This window comes from Thunnus thynnus, chromosome 1 (assembly GCF_963924715.1).
Source record: "Thunnus thynnus chromosome 1, fThuThy2.1, whole genome shotgun sequence".
NCBI lineage: Eukaryota > Metazoa > Chordata > Actinopteri > Scombriformes > Scombridae > Thunnus > Thunnus thynnus.
In genome coordinates this window covers 10535916-10553811 of record NC_089517.1, presented here as the reverse complement: position 1 = coordinate 10553811, position 17896 = coordinate 10535916, and the positions used below count along the sequence as shown (strand labels likewise).

The 17896-nt window shown below is 38.5% G+C and overlaps 1 protein-coding gene across 1 annotated transcript in view; it reads left to right on the top strand.

The window, feature by feature from the left end:
* The window catches only part of LOC137176702 (neuronal acetylcholine receptor subunit alpha-7-like), a 31265-nt gene that overhangs the window by 10971 nt on the left and 2398 nt on the right, over nt 1-17896 (top strand). Inside the window, exons 4-9 of the mRNA XM_067582629.1 lie at nt 1424-1533; nt 4875-4954; nt 9324-9491; nt 10474-10668; nt 14551-14637; nt 14885-14994. Of these exons, the coding sequence (XP_067438730.1) occupies nt 1424-1533; nt 4875-4954; nt 9324-9491; nt 10474-10668; nt 14551-14637; nt 14885-14994 (750 nt within the window). The remainder of the gene's footprint in view (nt 1-1423; nt 1534-4874; nt 4955-9323; nt 9492-10473; nt 10669-14550; nt 14638-14884; nt 14995-17896) is intronic.

Here is a 17896-nt window from a genome sequence, read left to right as displayed (position 1 = left end):
TTGACTTGCAAAAAACAATGGGCCTCATTCACTAATATGTTCTTACTAAAATGTTCTTACTTTGCACACAAGCAATGCAAAATTACTGTTGGATTCATGACACGTGCACCGGCCAATTCTGTTCTTAACACTGTGCGTATGTTAGTGAATCAGAATCATTCTAAATTGACGTGAAGCGCGAGTCCACTATCGGTCATTAGCATACTACCACGGCCCCACTGTTGGAGCGATGCAGCAGTGGAGAGAGCTGTCACTGTCAAAGAGGGCTGTGATGGTAAATATGTTGCAAACTTTACTGCTAGTGAAATGCACAGTGTGCAATAGTGTCAGAAGTAGAAGCCAGAAAAGGCAAATTTGGCTGTAAACATGTCGTTGGCACAACCGTTTGGAGCCTGATTGTGAATCCTGTATACAGCCTGCAAACCTGTTGCACCACTACCACACAGTACGTCCATAACAAAATAAAAAGTTGGTAAATGTGTAGATCTGTGGAACTGATCTAAATAAATCTCTACTGCTGTGCCAGGTGCGCATCGTGTTTCGTATCTGTCCACAACAGGCCGTGATGTAGTGAGAGCAGAGCGTCCCTCCCTGTGCCACTACTGAGCTGTCAGGCTGTGAGGACACTGAACAGGCTGCTGCTTAACCAGCTGCATATATCAAATATATCTGATATAATCTGTGTTACATTCCCATATGAAGCTATTGTCATCTAAAAGTAGGAACAGGACGATTTTAATCTATTAATAATTTCATTACTTTTATGATGATGATTCATGGATTACAGCATCTTAACTATTAATTTTATAATTAGTAAATAAATTGTGTATTATTAGCAATTTCAAACTTTTACATGTTGTATATTTAGGCCCAATCATTTTTTTAAATACTGTTATATACTGTTTACATTGAATAAATATTGACTATATAATTTTTTAAGACTGTCGGACGTTTATGATTTGTGCGTATGCATGGTCAAAGGCACTTCTAAATTTGTTCATAGAGTAAGAACAAATTCAGGTAAGAATATACTGATGATTCTGGGATTTGTGCTTAAAACGTTTGTACGCACGGTTTAAGCACAGATTTGTGTGTATGCACTGTTTGTGAATGAGGCACAATGTTCCTTGGAAATCTGAAAGTCTTAGTCCTCCCCTGATACCTTCTGCACAGAGATTGTGCTCAGTTCTTGTAGCATGTCATTGCATAATGTTACCTGCAGCTGCCATCACATACATTTATTTTGCACATTATAGTAAATTTCTTCTGCAATTGCGCAATCACACTGTCGTTAAATCCCAGCTTGAGCTTTTTCAAACGAGGCTTGCTAAATTTGAGACGCAGAGCCCCATACAGGTTTTATAGATGTTGTGGACATGTATGTGAAATATGAGTACATTATGTTTCTGTATGTATCCTACAGTTCTGGGATGACTATCACCTCCAGTGGAATACATCTGATTATCCGGGTGTGTCTGATGTGAGCTTTCCTGACCATCTCATTTGGAAACCAGACATTGTGCTCTCTAACAGGTAGGCATTGTGAGGACAGATCTGCTGGGTGCTGAACTGAAATTGGATATGCATGGTGTCAGATGCAGCATGCACACATTGTCTCCTGCACAATATTACGGGGGGATCTTAGAAGGATGATATATTTCTGGATTTTTGTGCCCCAGAGTTATAAACAAGATACAGTGACACTGACTGTGATATATTAGACACCACTGAGCTGCCTTTTCCATAATGTAAAGGAATAATGTATTTTGGGATGTTGTGTTAAAAAATATGGAGTAAACCATTCTATCAAATGGTCCGGTAGTGCTATTTAAAGTCAAATTGTGTCGGTCTGAATAACACAAAATGCAAGAAACACTGAGCTACCCTTTAAAATGATAGGTATTAGCCTCATTACAGTGCCATCATTTACAGTAAATTCAAATTTTTAAAATTCAAATTTGATGTTTCACATATGTATGAGTGGACCAATTTTGACAAAAAGCTATTTAGGCATTCTGTATTAGTGTGAAAGAACATATGACAGCTAACAGGTGATTCCACAAACAAAGTGAAGGCTTTATTTCATACAGCACAAGCAACACAATGGTAACATAATGGTAAATTATTGGCACATTGTTTCTAATGCAGCCAAACCAAGAGTGAGTTTATATGAATGTCTATATTACACTGTTCATTGTGTAGCTTCTGTGCTCAAACCTGCAGGGAGATTTGCTCTACCCGACAAACTGCAGGCAGAGAACAAACACACAAACTTGCAAAGAGGCGAGAACACTTTGACAGTTATGCAGTGCTGACTTTGTTCCTTAAACTGACGTTTTGACTACAATGTACCTTGTTCAGAGCTTAAAAGACAAAACTATACCACATCATACATCTAAAACGTCCAGGGCACCTGTACTGTTTGTGCAAGATAAAGGTGATGTAATTGAACCAAAAACAATGAAAATTTAATTTTGTTATCATTTATTTAATAAAAAATGAACAAACCTGATGACACCTGATGCCCTAATAGCTGGTATTGCCCCCTTTGGCTGAAATAACCTCAAATAGACATTTTCTATAACTGGTTACCAGTCTCTGACATCAACTGGGAGAACGTTTTTCCCACTCCTCCATGCAGAAAACAAGCATGCATTGCCTGTTTTCACCCCACAGCATCTCAATAGGATTGAGATCTGCGCTTTGTCTTGGCCATTCCTGAACTCTCCATTTCTTTCTTTTGAGCCATTCCTTGGTGGATTTACTGGAATATTTTAGGTCAAGGTCATGTTGCATGGTCCACACCTGCTCAACTTTGGATTCATCTGTCAAAAGCACATTGTTCCAGAAGTCCTGGTCTTTGTCTAGGCGCTCTCTGGCAGACTTTAGTCTTGCCCTGATGGGTTTTTTTTATTATTTTTTGACAACAAGGGTTTCCTCCTTGTACACTTCCCATGAAAATCAAACTTGTGCAGTCTCTTTCTGATGGTGGATGCATGTATTTTGACGTGGCAAGAGCTACCTATAGGTCCCATGATAACATTTTAGGATCGTTGGAGACTTCTTTAAGCATCTTGCGGTCTGCTCTTGGGTTGAACTTGCTAGGACGGCCTGACCTGGACATGTTGGCAGTTGTTTTAAATGCTCTCCACTTGTAAATTATTTTCCAGACAGTGGAATGGCTGATTTTTAATTGTTTGGAGATCTTTTTAAAACCCTTCCCAGACTCATACATATCTACAACCTTCTTTCTGAAGGCCTCAGAGAGCTCTTTTGATCTCGCCATGGTGATACCACTGACTTCAACAATCAAGAGCAAACCAAACTAAATGTCTGAGACTTAAATAAAACAGGCTCTTCCACAATCCTCTCAAACGATTTTTTAATCATTTGCACTTGATGTGGTGCACTTCATTCTAATTTGGGCATTAGAAATGTGGAGGTGTCCAAACTTTTTCCTCACAAGAAAATTGCATTTATATTAATTACATTTAACAAATAATTTTTGAAAGACTTCTTCTGTTTTATTTGTTTAGTTAAATTACCTCCATCTCTCAATATTGTTAAAATGAAGATCAAATGTCCATATGTTTAAATATGCTGAAAAAGACTATGACTGTATATGTGTGTGTGTGTGTGTGTGTGTGTGTGTGTGTGTGTGTGTGTGTGTGTATGTGTGTGATTTAGTTTTGTCTTTTAAACACAAGAAGGCATTTTATTGCCTAAATGTCAGCTTACAGAATGAAGTCATCGCTGCATGTTAAAGTGCTCCTGCCTCTTTGCTGCCTACAGCTGATAGCATACCATTGTGATTGTCAAGTACCTCTTTTTATAAATCCTTTGAAATATATCTTGGTGGCTGCCTGTCAGAATATGCAGGAATATTCAGGCTTCTACTCCTGTTTCATAGGGTCCTTAAGGCATCAAACCCGGTGTTGTTCTGCAGAGAGAGACACAAGTAGAAAATGAACGATGGGTAACATGAGCTATTACAAAAAACAAACTTAAACCTCATTCCTGTTGGAACAACACCCTCAGATATTTCATCTGATAAAAGCTCAATATGCATAAAATGCAAGTTGTTGCAGAAATGCTATGAATTAAACAATATTGCACTGATATGGCTTGTCCTGTGAGGTAAGCTGGTTTTCATACAAGAACATTACACTTCTAGGTAGTGCAGTTTAAATATATGCAGTAGTCTAGAAGAGTGCTTTGGTGCAATAAATCATTTGGACAAATGAATAAACTTGTACAAAAAAGATGGGAGAAAGAGCATTTTATTATATGCCCCTGATGGGAAATGCTATAGAGATCACTTTTAATCAGTCTTTAAAAAGAAAGATTGGGACAATTCACATTAGAGTCACTCTACTCTCCCATCGACTAATGAGGGAAAAAGCAGTGTACTTCATTTGTCATTGTCCCATTGAGTAAAGCCTTGATTTGAGACTCTTTACACGGCTGCAAGTTATGTTTTTTTCTTTTTCTTTTCAAAGCAACTCTTTCAACTTCAGATCAACCCTGCCTCAACCTCTTGGGAGTTCATTTAGACGGAGTGAATTGTGGGTAGCAGGGGAAATGAGGGTAACCACTGAGCAACCGTCTCCAGGGAAATATTGCATTAGTTACGACTTCGTGTGCTGTGTACCTGCTGTAATAATGAGTTGGAGAAATATTTGTATTTTCCACCAGGTCTGCTTCCCTAGTTGTTTGTGGCTCATCCAAATTTATGTTGCATCCCTGTAATTAATAACGGTTCTCACAAAGGTTGTATCAGTGTATGAATTTATTCAGGTGTTTTCCACTGAAGCTGTACTTTGGTTGCAGAAAACATAGCAATAAATTCTGACATAGTCCCATGTTGTCCACAGTGCAGATGAAAGATTTGATGCTAGCTACCACACCAACATTTTGGTCAAGTCCACGGGCTCCTGTTTCTACCAACCTCTAGGTAAGATCCATAATCTCAGGTCTTGATTATCAGACAAATGTGTGTGGTTGGAAATGTTGGATCATTGCAGCATGTTGCTCTCTTCCTCTGCACTTTTTTTACACATAAAAATATGTCAAAATAGTAAAAAACATGACTTGTTTTGGGGAACACCTGATCACCACAGCTTAACTTACACAGACTTTCTTCTAAATAAAATAAAATGAACAACATACTATTTTTAATCAAACTACTTCAGACACTTGAGGAAATTAAAGTTATCCTCCTTAATATTGTGGGATTTCTACTCCTGCACCATCGAGAGCATCCTGACAGGGAACATCACTGCCTGGTACGGAAACAACACCGAACAGGACCGCAAGGCCTTGCAAAGACTGGTTCAATCGGCTGAAGTCAAAGTTAAAAGTCAAAGTCAACTTTATTGTCAATTCTGTCATATGTACAGGACATATAGAGGATCGAAATGCTGTTTCTCCCAGACCCAGGTGTTGGTATATACAAGTAATAAACACAACAACAAGGTTTTAAAAATACTAGGATAAAACAAAATACTAAAAAAACGAACTAAGAATTAAAATATTTACAATTTAAGCTAGGCTGGTGGTCGGGGGGGGACAATTACAAGGCCTAGATCAAGACCAAAAAAACAGTATAGTGCAAATATGACAAATATAGTGCATATAGAGCTGAAAGATGTGCAAGTAATATGCCATCCACAGGATGAGTAATTAGCAGCATGTTTGTAGTGTTCTGTACAAAGTGGCTAGTGCTGAGTGAAAGTGTGTGTGTGTGTGTGTGTATGTTTGTATGAAAAAAGTCTTATAGCTGATGCTGTTGGATGTGTAAGAGGTGGGATGGAGAAGTTACAGTCTTTTTGGAGGCAGAGGGAAGAGATTTCAGCATCCTGACAGCCTGATGGATAAAATCGTTACACAGTCTGACGGAGCAGACTAGGTGGGAGTTGTAAATGTCCAGGAGGAAGAGTAGTGAGGCACCAATGATCTTCCCAGCCGCGTTCACTATGCGCTGCAAACTCTTGCGGTTGGAAGCAGTGCAGCTCCCAAACCACACAGTGATGCAGCTGGTCAAAATGCTCTCAATGATGCCTCGGTAGAAGGAGCACATAATGGGCGCTGGGGCTCTTACTCTCTTTTGTTTCTGGAGGAAGTAAAGACGGTGCCAGGTTTTCTTGGCCGGTGATGGAGTGTTATTTGTCCAGGAGAGGTCCTACAATAGGTGGTGCTCTACACTGCCTAAAGGATATTTAAACCAGGCGCTGCAAGAATAAGACTAGGAAAATCATTAAGGATCATAACGGCCTTTTCTCCCTGCTGTGGTCAGGAAGAAGGTACTGGATACAGGTAGATTCAGGAGACACCAGAGACCGAGGTTAGGTTTAATCAACAAAAGCAATTTGGATAAAGTCACAGTGGATATCTGTTTTTGAGTAATGAGGTCTGAAGAACATGGTTATAGTCAGAGTTTTTGAAAGTACAAAATACAAAGTCAAGTCTTTTATCAATTGTAGTAGCAGAACAAGACATAAGACAGTGGCATGTCATTATGTTAATGTGTAATATGGATCAGCATCCACTTGGAAATTTCGCTGTATTGAAAAGATTTGTCCACACCCACGAGGACAGAACAAAATAATTTGAGACAAAAGTTACTGGATTTATACATTGAATATAATTGAACCATATGGATTAAATGAAGAAAATAATCCATCTTGTTTTCGGGGGTTTAGGGGCTTTTTTGGGGAAGTTTTTCCATATTCAAATTGAGGGTCTAAGGATGTCGTGTGTTATATTAGGGTGTATAAATAAAAATTCATTAAAAAACTTGACTTTTTTTAAATTATGTCTTAATAATATGCAAATATCATCAGCCCACAATCAATAGCTGACAGTCTTTTGATGCATAATCATCTTCATATAGAATATAAATAGAATTATTTTGCTTTAAAAAAAGTTTTAGTTCCTGTGAGAAGCATATTTATTAAACTGATTAATCAAACTGACAGAATCCTCCCTCATTTAAATAAGATTTTACTTTTTCTTCTATGTAACTCATACCATTATGCTGTACAAACATGAAAAACTGTACAATAATTATTCTGTAATTTATTTATTTTATTATGTAATTTTATTATTTCATTTGGAGATTTCCATTTAGAGTTTAAATTAGCAAGACAACAGCTGCTCCTGCTGAGTTTTCATGAATGGGAGCTTTGAATTAGCTCACTAAAGCCTTTAGCAGAATCCTAAGAGGCTTGTTTTTTTGTTGTTTTTTTTACCATCACTAGCTTTTGTTGTTTTATATTGTGTTTGTTTTTTCTCTTGGTTCTCTTTTTTATTTTAAGTCTTGGTAGAAATCCACCCAAAATGCAAAAAGTTGCTCTTTTAGAGAAAAATAGTTCAAAATTTTGTGAAATATGCTATTTGTTCTCATGTCGAGAGTTAGATGAAATCTGATTCGGTTTCCCAACGATGGTTATTCTGCTTGGCCAAGAATGGATGAGATGACACAAATTAACTTTCAGGCATTTCTTTAATACAAACACTCAGATCATCACTTACAGACAAGGTTTGCAAAAGGATGACAAAGAGAGGTGGCGAGAGTCCGGTTTATATGGGTTCCACTCAACATCTGTCTTTCTCAGGTTTCTTGTTGCATCCATCACCTGGCATAGATTTCAAAACACATCTGGTTTCTACACGTGACATCCTGTCAACAGAAACTGACATTCCTGAGAAGTGTTGTTTTCTATTATAAGAAACTCAGAAACCTTGTTTGTGCCCCATCTAAAAGGCACAGATATACATTTTGAACATACATGGTTATAAAATACACTATATCAGAATCAATCTCATTTCTGTATGCCAAATATGAAGCTACAATTGGCAGCCAATTAGCTTAGTTCAGCTTAGCATAAGGACTGAAAACATAGGGGAAAGACTACTGTAGCTTGGCTCTGTCCAAAAGTAACAAAACCCATAGAATAACACGTTATATCCAGTTTATTTAATCCATATCACAAATAAAATCATAATAAACGCATCAAGTTGTGTTTTTTGGTTGGGAACAGAGCCAGGCTAGCTTTTTCCCTATTTCTAGTCTTTATACTAAGCTAAGCTACTCGGCTGCTGGCTGTATCTTCATATTTAATCGACAGATATGAGAGTGGTGTTGATCTCATCTCATCTAACTCTCAGCAAGAAATAGGCTAAGCATATTTTCCAAAATGTCTAACTAATGCGTTAATCTCTCTGTGTTTCAAAATGTCTTATCCCAGAACAGTAATGTAACGTCAGATGCTTCTAACACATGGATCCATCACCATCACACTCTGTTTGTGCCAGATGCTTTGAGCAGTGAGGCACTTTTCCTGATCAAACCCCTACTGACCTACAACTGCCAGACTGAGCGGTCGTAAAAAGATCAATGATACTTTCTGTTAAACTATCAACCCATTTGTATAGACATGCACACACACACACACACATTAATGGGAGCCCATTGAAACAGACGGCCTTCCTGTCACAGCTGGTGGTTACTGCTCTCCTTGGCAGGCTCTTCTTCCCCCCTTTTTCCCCCTTACCACCCAAAAGCGCTGGCCAGGTTTGCCTCAGCATCTTTATCAATAGCTCCATCACTGAATCTCTTCTGGATTTATTGCCTCTGTCACAAGCAAATTGCCTCTCAACTTTGTTCCAAATGAACCTTTATTGAATGCCATATTGGAGCAGAATTGTCATGTGCAGCTTGAGCTCAACACAGCTGTATTAAATGAGTAAAACTGTATGCAGATATGACCTAGATGGGCGTTCTAAATCATTTCAATTTCCAGACACTTCTCTTTGTCATTGAGGTTCATTGCAGTAAATAGCAGTCACTGTATTTGTCTGCTCCCCATCTCTATTCATTCCCTGCTGAGGTTTATCATCTTCATGGCTCTGAGAGAGAGGAGAGACCTTGTTTACTGCCAATGTCTCATACTTTTCTTAAATATGTATGGAAATTAGTTTGGTGCCTGCCTCTCCCAAAGGATTACTGGCCACTTTCATCTCATTCTCATGATGGATTTTTTTACTCTCGTTAGTATGGATGGCACTTGGACTCCATATAGTAAACCTCTCTTGCGGCCTCTTTAGCTTTTCGGCACTGTCATTTATTTTTCAATCTCCCTCTGCTTCTTTTATTTCAGAGTAGCTGAATTGGCTTTCTAATAGAGCCACGAAATATCACTCTATCAGTTTCCATCTCTCTCTGTCTGTCTTTACAGTAGCTTCCTACAGGTGAATTATAGTATGTATAAAAGCAACTCTTTCCATAATCCTTGGTCTTTTCATGTTTCTCACCACATCAGGGATCTTTAAGAGCACGTGCCACATCGATGTGCGCTGGTTCCCCTTTGATATACAGAAATGCGAATTGAAGTTTTTCTCCTGGGCGTACAATGGGTGGTCTCTGGACTTGAAGATGATGGAGGCGGAAATCTCTGACAACATCCCCAAAGGAGAATGGGATCTTGTTGGTAAGAGGAACCAATGGCCTGTGAAGTGCAGGAGTTTGATATTCAAAAGTGCATTACAAATGCAGATTATAATACATAGAAGGTCTCGAAAACACCTTTTTGTTTAAACATCACCATTTCTCCTTTTAGATTTGATGCTGACCTCCTGTATCAGTTTATTCTGTTCACCGAAAGCATGAACTATAAATGGAAAAGAAGCTGCATCTATTGTGCGAAACGACTGAGCATAGAGTTTGAACCTACAGGTGGACATGGAGGAGGTGATGGACAGTAAAAGGAGATCACAGGAGATCAAACAAGCAACAGTAATAAAGGGGGGCAAATGCAATCAGGCTGGAGTCTAAAGAGAGGTAGCAACTGTTAAAAGGAATATTAATGTTTTCACTTTCTTGTCAAGAGTTAGATGAGGAGTTCAATACCATTCTTGTCTGTCCATGGGCTTGGTTAGAGGATAAAAGAGAGGCAGCCGTCAGTATTCAGAACTGGGATCTTAGAGCAGCAGAGAATGCTAAAGAGACGTACATCCAGTGTTCACAAATTTATAACATGTTCAAAGAAACACATGGATAGTTGAGGGTAAAAATTAAATTTTTCAGTGTTAGTTTTAGTTTTTAGTTGTCATTTTAAGTAGTAAGTTTGTGTTTGTGTATGTATCTGCTATGTGTCTATGCCTATATCGTTGTATCTTTTTACATTCATTAGGTGAACAAAATAACAGAGTATAACAGTAACAGTATAATGTAATCCAATAAAGTAAACCTGCAATAAATCCTACCTTTCTGAAGCTTATGATGTAAAATCGTTTACCATGGAAGATTCCATTTTTTTTACTGGATGGCATTATATGGAAGACACGCTTTACAATATAAGGTGCTCCTGTTATTATTGCTCCCTATGTGAAGGAAATGATATTTTCTACTTAACTTCTCACTCTCGCTCACACTTTCTGCCAGACTAGATTGTGTTTTGCTTTGTGTCACAGAGGTTACAGGGCGGAAGGAGGAGAAAAAATATGCCTGTTGCCCAGAGCCGTACCCCGACGTCACCTATACCGTGGTGATGCGGAGACGGACCCTCTACTACTGCTTCAATCTGCTCATCCCCTGTGTCCTCATCTCCACTCTGGCCCTGCTTGTCTTCCTGCTTCCTGCTGACTCTGGAGAGAAGACCTCACTGGGTCAGGGAACTAAACACACACACACACACACACACACACACACACACACACACACACACATACACACACACTCACTCAAACATATTGTAGATCATCTGTCGGGCTCTGCTTCATTGCAGAAGTTAGAATAAGAGTGCAATCGCAATTTCCGGGAGGTGACACAATGCAAAGTAACATATTGAAGGCACACTATGTTTCCAGTAGTGCATTGCTTTGCACTTTAATTTTTGGTGAGATTATTGAAATACTGAACTTACAGTATCATTACCCACTGAAGAAGAAGAAAATAGTTCCCTAATTCAGCTGAAATTTAAATTTAACAGCCTTTTTATTTATTATTAATTTTATATACCACTGAGTGACCAGAAAAGGAGTAATACCTTTACATTTTAATGCAATCCAATGAAAATGTCCAATACTGCAATAAATGTTAAGTTTTTTTAATTGTTGTTGACACTTTATCATAGAGGGGTTGATTGATTTTGTTGTTAATTTTTGACTGTACTGTAGTTTGTGCTATTTTGTTGATATTGTAATTTTTTATAATATTTTTATTCCCTTATATATGTAAACAAGGTAGAAAAAATACACTTGAAATACTTTTCAATAGTAGAACAGACTCAGAGCTCCACCGACACTAAAGAACTGAGAGGAGCCTTGGTTGATATATATGCCAAGTCCCCTCTAAATTTTGTTTGATCTGCCCAAAGATCTGGATCTGTAACTTCTTGCAAGGCTTTTGAAGTGCATTATATTGTTTCTTTTCGTAACTTTTCCAATATTAATCATTCAAGGAAGAGTAGCGTTTGTATTGCTACAGTACTTGGACTTCAAACATAAGTGGAACAAAACACTGGCCATTCAATGTAAATATTACATACAGGCACAAACTGTTACCTAGCAACAACTGTGGTAAGCTGAAAAAAGGTAGGCAAGTGATTGCAGAGCAGACACTAAAATGCTTTTTTAATGTATAAAGAGTATAATTATATAATGTGTATGTAAGGCAGAGACTGAAATACTGAGTACTGACTGAGTACTTTTTTAAGGACCATTCTACTTTGATCTAATTAATAGAATATTACAAATATTAATGTAAGATGTTGTATATTCTGCAGTGCAGTGTTTCAAATCTGTAGTCCATGTGAATCAGAAACATCCCTCTATACATTTTTTACTAACCCCAGAAGACGATTTCAATTCTAAATGCCTCTCTGACCTGCTGTACTCTCCTCACTCAGAGTTTCATCAGTACAACTCACGCACACACCCTCACCAGACTCCGTGATTGCATCATTGCATTGGCAGATAACATCATCTTTAGGTAATATAGTGCTTAGGTTTTCAGCTGTGACTCATTTGTCCAGCTTGTTTCTATACACAGTTCAACTGCACAGAACTCAGGCCAAATGAATTTCTATACATGTCTGACCCTTTAAATCATTTTTGGATTTGATGAGTGCCTTAATGAGGTGACAAATATTCTTGAAATGCATTTCTTTCTCTGGTATTCCCAGAAATGTTTACGTCAAAAATGTATTGAAGTTCATGTCAAATTCAGCAGAATGCAATGAATGAAAACAGCTGTTCTGCTAGGTAACCCCCCCCAACCCCAACTCTGACCCCCACCCTCTCTCTTATGTCTTAATTACAATGACATAACCCTTGTACTGTAATTCCTAGAACTGCAACAATTAGTCGATTAATCCTGAAAATGAATAAACTATTTTGATAATTGATTAATAAGTCACTTTTAAGCAAACTTGAACTTGCTGCATTTTGGGGTCTTCCATCATAGTTAATTGAATATTTGGGAGTTTGGGACTGTTGGTCAGACAAAACAAGACATTTCGAGACGTCACATTGGGCTTTAGAAAATTGCAATGTGCATTTTTCACTGTTTTCTGATGTTTTATTGATCAAACAATTCATTGAGAAAATAATTGGCAGATTAGTCAGTAATGAAAATAATTGTTAGTTGCAGCCGTAGTACTTTCATATCAAAATGTTTACAGGCTTATTGAGCATTACTTCAGTGGCCTCCTGCCATGTTGACTTGACTGAGATCTAACATACTTCAAATAAAATGGCTGAAAACTAATGAGATCATCAAATCTAATCCTTTAGAGCCCAAGTGGTTTCAACACATATAAGCCAACCTTTCTATTATTCTTCAATATATCTTCCATCTACAACAACTTCATATCCGAGCCTGTTTGTGTTCCAGGTAATCAGTCATTCTGTGATAGACAATGGTATTGTTTTCATTAATCCACTTCCTTTGTGGTCTTGTGTAGTCAGCCGATAATCAGCACTGAGTGACTGTCTTAACTGTCAGAGGACTGGGAAAACTGTTTTATCTTATCTCAGTTGTCACAGTTGTCTTGAATGTTTGAACCTATTTCATGCATAAATTATACAGGCTTGGAGAAGACAGAATCTGTGAGTGATGGTGGTGGTGTGTGTGTGTTTGTTTGTGTGTGTGTTTGTATACTGTATTTGTGAGTGGGGGCATTGATTTATGCAGTTTGTGCCTTCCCCTGATCATTGGAGTCCTTCATTAATCACACTGTACTTTATAGCCAGATGTGTGGGCTTTTGTATTTATGTGTTTATGTGTTTGCATTTCCTCTAATGTTTTGATTGCTCATAGCCAGATAAATGGAATATGAAATGAGAATTGCTTTTGTGATGTATACTATGCTGTTGTAGATGTTAATGCTCCTCAGTAGTTTTGAAAGGGCTTTATAGTTTACTGCATACATCAAGTATATGTCATGAGTTACTGTACAGTATGTTTCCTTTTAAAAGTGTGTGCAAGTGTTCCTCATCTTGTTGGGGCATAATCTTTTTACACAGTCACATTGTGGTGACTCGACTCCCTTATGGGGACAAAAAGCAAGTCCCCTTAACATAAATCATCTATCTACTAAAGCAAGGAATCTCTGTGTGTCTGTATGTACGTATGTCCTTTGTGTATCTCTTGAACTGTTCATCCAATCAACATCACTTGGCTGTCATTTGGCTGCATTTTTATTTTTAAGTTAGTGTTTCTAAGGGTTGTTCATATAAGAAGATTTATCAGCAATACTACATTTATTTTTCATGACCTGAAGGGGTTGGTTCATCCACACCACTAAGCAAAATCCATCTCCATGTGGTATCTTGCCATACAGGTAGTGAAATTTTTATCTGCTGAATTTTTGAGATGTTCGCCTTTGAGACATCTGCCCCCATCCCAGGATAATGGAAGTGAATGGAATTTAAGTGCAGAGATATCAATGGTTTAACAGCAGCATAGTTTATTAAGATGTACTTCTTAAAGCTTGGTAAGACTTCAAGAGCCAGTGGTTTAGCAATGTCAGATCATTAGTGAAAAACTCCTTGGATGATCCAACCTTAATGTCTGCTCATAGGTATATTGAGATACCTCTTTGTCTCTCCCTGCTTGTACCTTCTCATGTGATGTGACTGTCACATATGACTGTCTTCAACAACTCCATAACTCAGAATTTTAGGATTTTGAGGATTGTACCTCACATTCGGCTACTGTGCCATAAGAGTAGCAGCATAAAATGAAATTGAAACAATTCAATGCATTACAAGTGCATGGAAGAAAATGGAGGACTAAATGCAAAATACGAACAAATATGAACAACAGAAACGAACGGAGAACAATGCAACTGGAAACACTTGAATTTCATAAAAGTATTCATAACAGTAAGAATCAGGGACTAGCCTACTTAATTGTTTTCATATCATTACAAAATATTTGATGGAAAAGTGTGTTTGACTTCATATTTTAATCATGGGGTCCTTTTATAACTGTGCGATTTGAATGCTTTACAGTTTGTGGTAACTGAGATTTGGTCTCCTCCCCAGGAATTACAGTCATGCTCTCCCTGATGGTCTTTATGCTGCTAGTTGCAGAGATTATGCCTGCCACATCAGACTCTGTGCCTTTAATAGGTAAGCCATGCTAAAGTTAACAACAGTCGCTATTGGTGTCAACTACTGCATATGTGTTGTCATTTTACATCAGGGCTTGTCTTCTATCACAGGGTAATTAAGTTTAAGCGGCCATTCAATATTTTGATTTTCTGTGTAGAGATCAGTGTCTCCATGCTAGACACAGTAAAATTAAGTAACTTTTTGCATTTCTCTCTTGTCTTTGATTTTTTCTTATATCTGTTCTATCATCTCTGTACTCTGCCAGCTCAGTACTTTGCCACCACTATGGTCATTGTTGGTCTGTCAGTAATTGCTACAGTTTTGGTCTTACAATATCACCACCATGACCCTGATGGAAGCAAGATGCCAAAGTGGGTGAGTCTCTTTTCATCTGTGACTATACTATGACTGTGACTAATCAATATATAATATTATTAACATGCATTTGTTTGTGTGATGTCATGTGTCTAGCAGGTATTGTTACAGGCAGAAATGTGCTGAGAGCTCCTCTGAACAGCACCTGAAAATGATTTGGTGTTCAGAGGTTCTTGTTAAAATGTGCTAAAGTTAACCAGCAGGTTGTGCAAACAGCACCATGTTACAGTAGAGAAATATGAAGATACAAAATTTCTTGACTCTGCTCAAAAAGTCACAAGAAAAAGGGAAACCACACCATAGCAAACATTTAAACAAAGAAACTTTATTGCACAAAATTACCAAATTAGACCAAATTAAAACAGATTAGAGGTGCCAATTAAATCGAGTTAAAGAGGTGATAACTAATTAAAGTATGGCATGTGGATGTCAGTGAAATCAGTACTATGTGTGAGGTTTTGATGAGTTGCGCTTGTAAATGTATGGTTGTGTATATGGGTGCGACAAGAAAAATAACTATACTAACAGTATTAATTATAAATACTAACAGGCACACGAAACGAAATTAAAAAACACCAAACAACAAGGCTGTTACTCAGGCAGCCCACTAGGGTGCCACAGACTATACCAGCCCACCAGGGCATGAGAAAGGGCATCCACCACAACATTATCCCTGCCCTCAATATGCCTAATGTCCAAAGCGTGGGACTGTAGGTACATAGTCCACCTCATCAACCACCGGTTCGGACAATTCAATGAACAAAGAAAAGTAAAGGGTTATGGTCAGTGTAAACCACTACTGGGCCACCCTCCGGAACTGACACATCTCAAAGTGCTGGAGGGCCCAGACCAGGGCCAACACCTCCTTCTCATTAGTCGAGTAGTTGAGTTTGTTATGAGTTAAACTTCTTAAACCAACCCCTCAACTGCCCTTATGCATCAATACAAAATCAGCCCATTCAGCTGTCTGAACCATGGTGGATGGCTTCTGCTCATTTACATAAGTAGCAATGCATCGAGGAATAGCGTTTTAAACACAATGAACTCACAAAGACTGTCAAAAGTATCAACTTTTGCAGCTGAACACCTGCGGTGAAAATGGGATGTCAAATCACGGTTAAACTCAATGTTTGTTTGCTTATCACCCTTTACCCAATTTCTGTCGATACGCTTCAGGGACCAACTCATATGCCTTTAACACAGCTGCTTTCACTGCCTCATAATCCAAGCCATCCTCTCCACATACAGCTGACTATGCCTCCTAGGCTCTCTCAGTGAGGACGCACTGAAGCATAAGCACTCTGTCTAAATCTGGCCAATTTTTTGCATCTGCAACACGCTCAGAAAGAGTGAAAAGAGTGTTAGGGTCACGCTCATTAAACTTCGGCACCAAATGCAGATTAGCAAAAACATCAACGGAGACAGAATCCTCCTTACTAGACACCCACCCCTCTACCCCAGGAGAAAGCTTGCACTCTCTGATTAACTGTAACTTTGACTGCTCTAACTCCAATTTAAGTTTCTCAGTGTTGTGCTGCATTTTCTCCAACTCAAGCTTCTCTGCCTGCCAAAGTTTCTCTAACTCAAGCTTCTCCCTGTCCATGTGTCTCTGTGACTTCTCCTGCTCAAACTTCAAGGCTAACAGTTCATTGTGCTGCTCAAAAGTCAAACCAGCTGTCTGCACACCTGCTGGGGCAGACACCAGCACAGGCGATGGCTCCACTGCGGCCACACAACGCTCACTTTTATGTAACACCTCATTCAAACAGTTACAACAAAACCACTTTTCTAATCTCATCTTTACGACTTTTCTCTGCAACAATGCCATAATGGTCAGCTGTTTCCACTAACTGATCCTTTTTACAGCCATTCACAAATGCCACTGAAAAAACTCTGACAAGGATGCCATAATTACAAATACGGATACAGAAAACAATGTGTTCATTGCCATACAGGCACTAGGGCCCTTGACAGAATTTCCTCGTAACTGCCTAGCCAAAACTTGCTAAAACTCAACCCTAGTTTTCGTGTGGTACTTGTGGTGGATACTTCCGCACAGCATTGACTGTAATAATAATAATTATATTCAGGCAATGACTATAGCCTGACAGCCCGGTGGAGCAACCATCAAATGGGGACCCACCTGCAGCTGCGGATGTGCCCCCGAGACAGCTGCTCTAGCCACTTTACCTTTGTGTATGGGTGCGAAAAGCAAAATAATCAACTAAATAGCATAACAAACCAAATTACAAGCAGGTGTCTGGAAGGGAGAGCAGAGAGAAATAATGACTACTACTATTAGAGAAATAGACTAGAAACAACCTGAAGGTTTCAGAGTCTAACCAGTGTGCTTCCTTAAATGTCTCTTTCTGTCTTGCACAAGGACACCTCTTGATATAAGAACATAATGGAAAGTTACAGCGAAAGAATGTTAAAGCACAAAGCAAAGTGGTTACCTGCACTTTAATATAGCTTTTGCTATTGTGAACTGTTGACCAAAGACTTTTAGGTGTCCTGATACGTGATTCAAAGTACATTTGACAACTAATCAGAAACTGCTATTAGTCATGGTATAATCAGCTTTCCATTGTGATTGACTTGTGAAATGCCTCCCTGAAAAGCTGAGCTTATTCCTTGCAACACAAACTTGTAACCCAGACTTCAAGGATGATAACTGGTTATATATTCTTTGGAAAATACTCAGGAATACGTGTGCAGGAATACAGGCACTAAATAGCACTAAACACAGAAAAGGCTTGATGCTGCCTGAGGAAGAGATGAAACATGTTGCAATCCAAAGTAGCCGCTGATCCAAACCTTTCTGTGATTTTCATGTAATTTACTACCCACCTGGGAAGCCTTTTCCACTCCAGTGTTTCATCATGGATTCCCACTGTATATA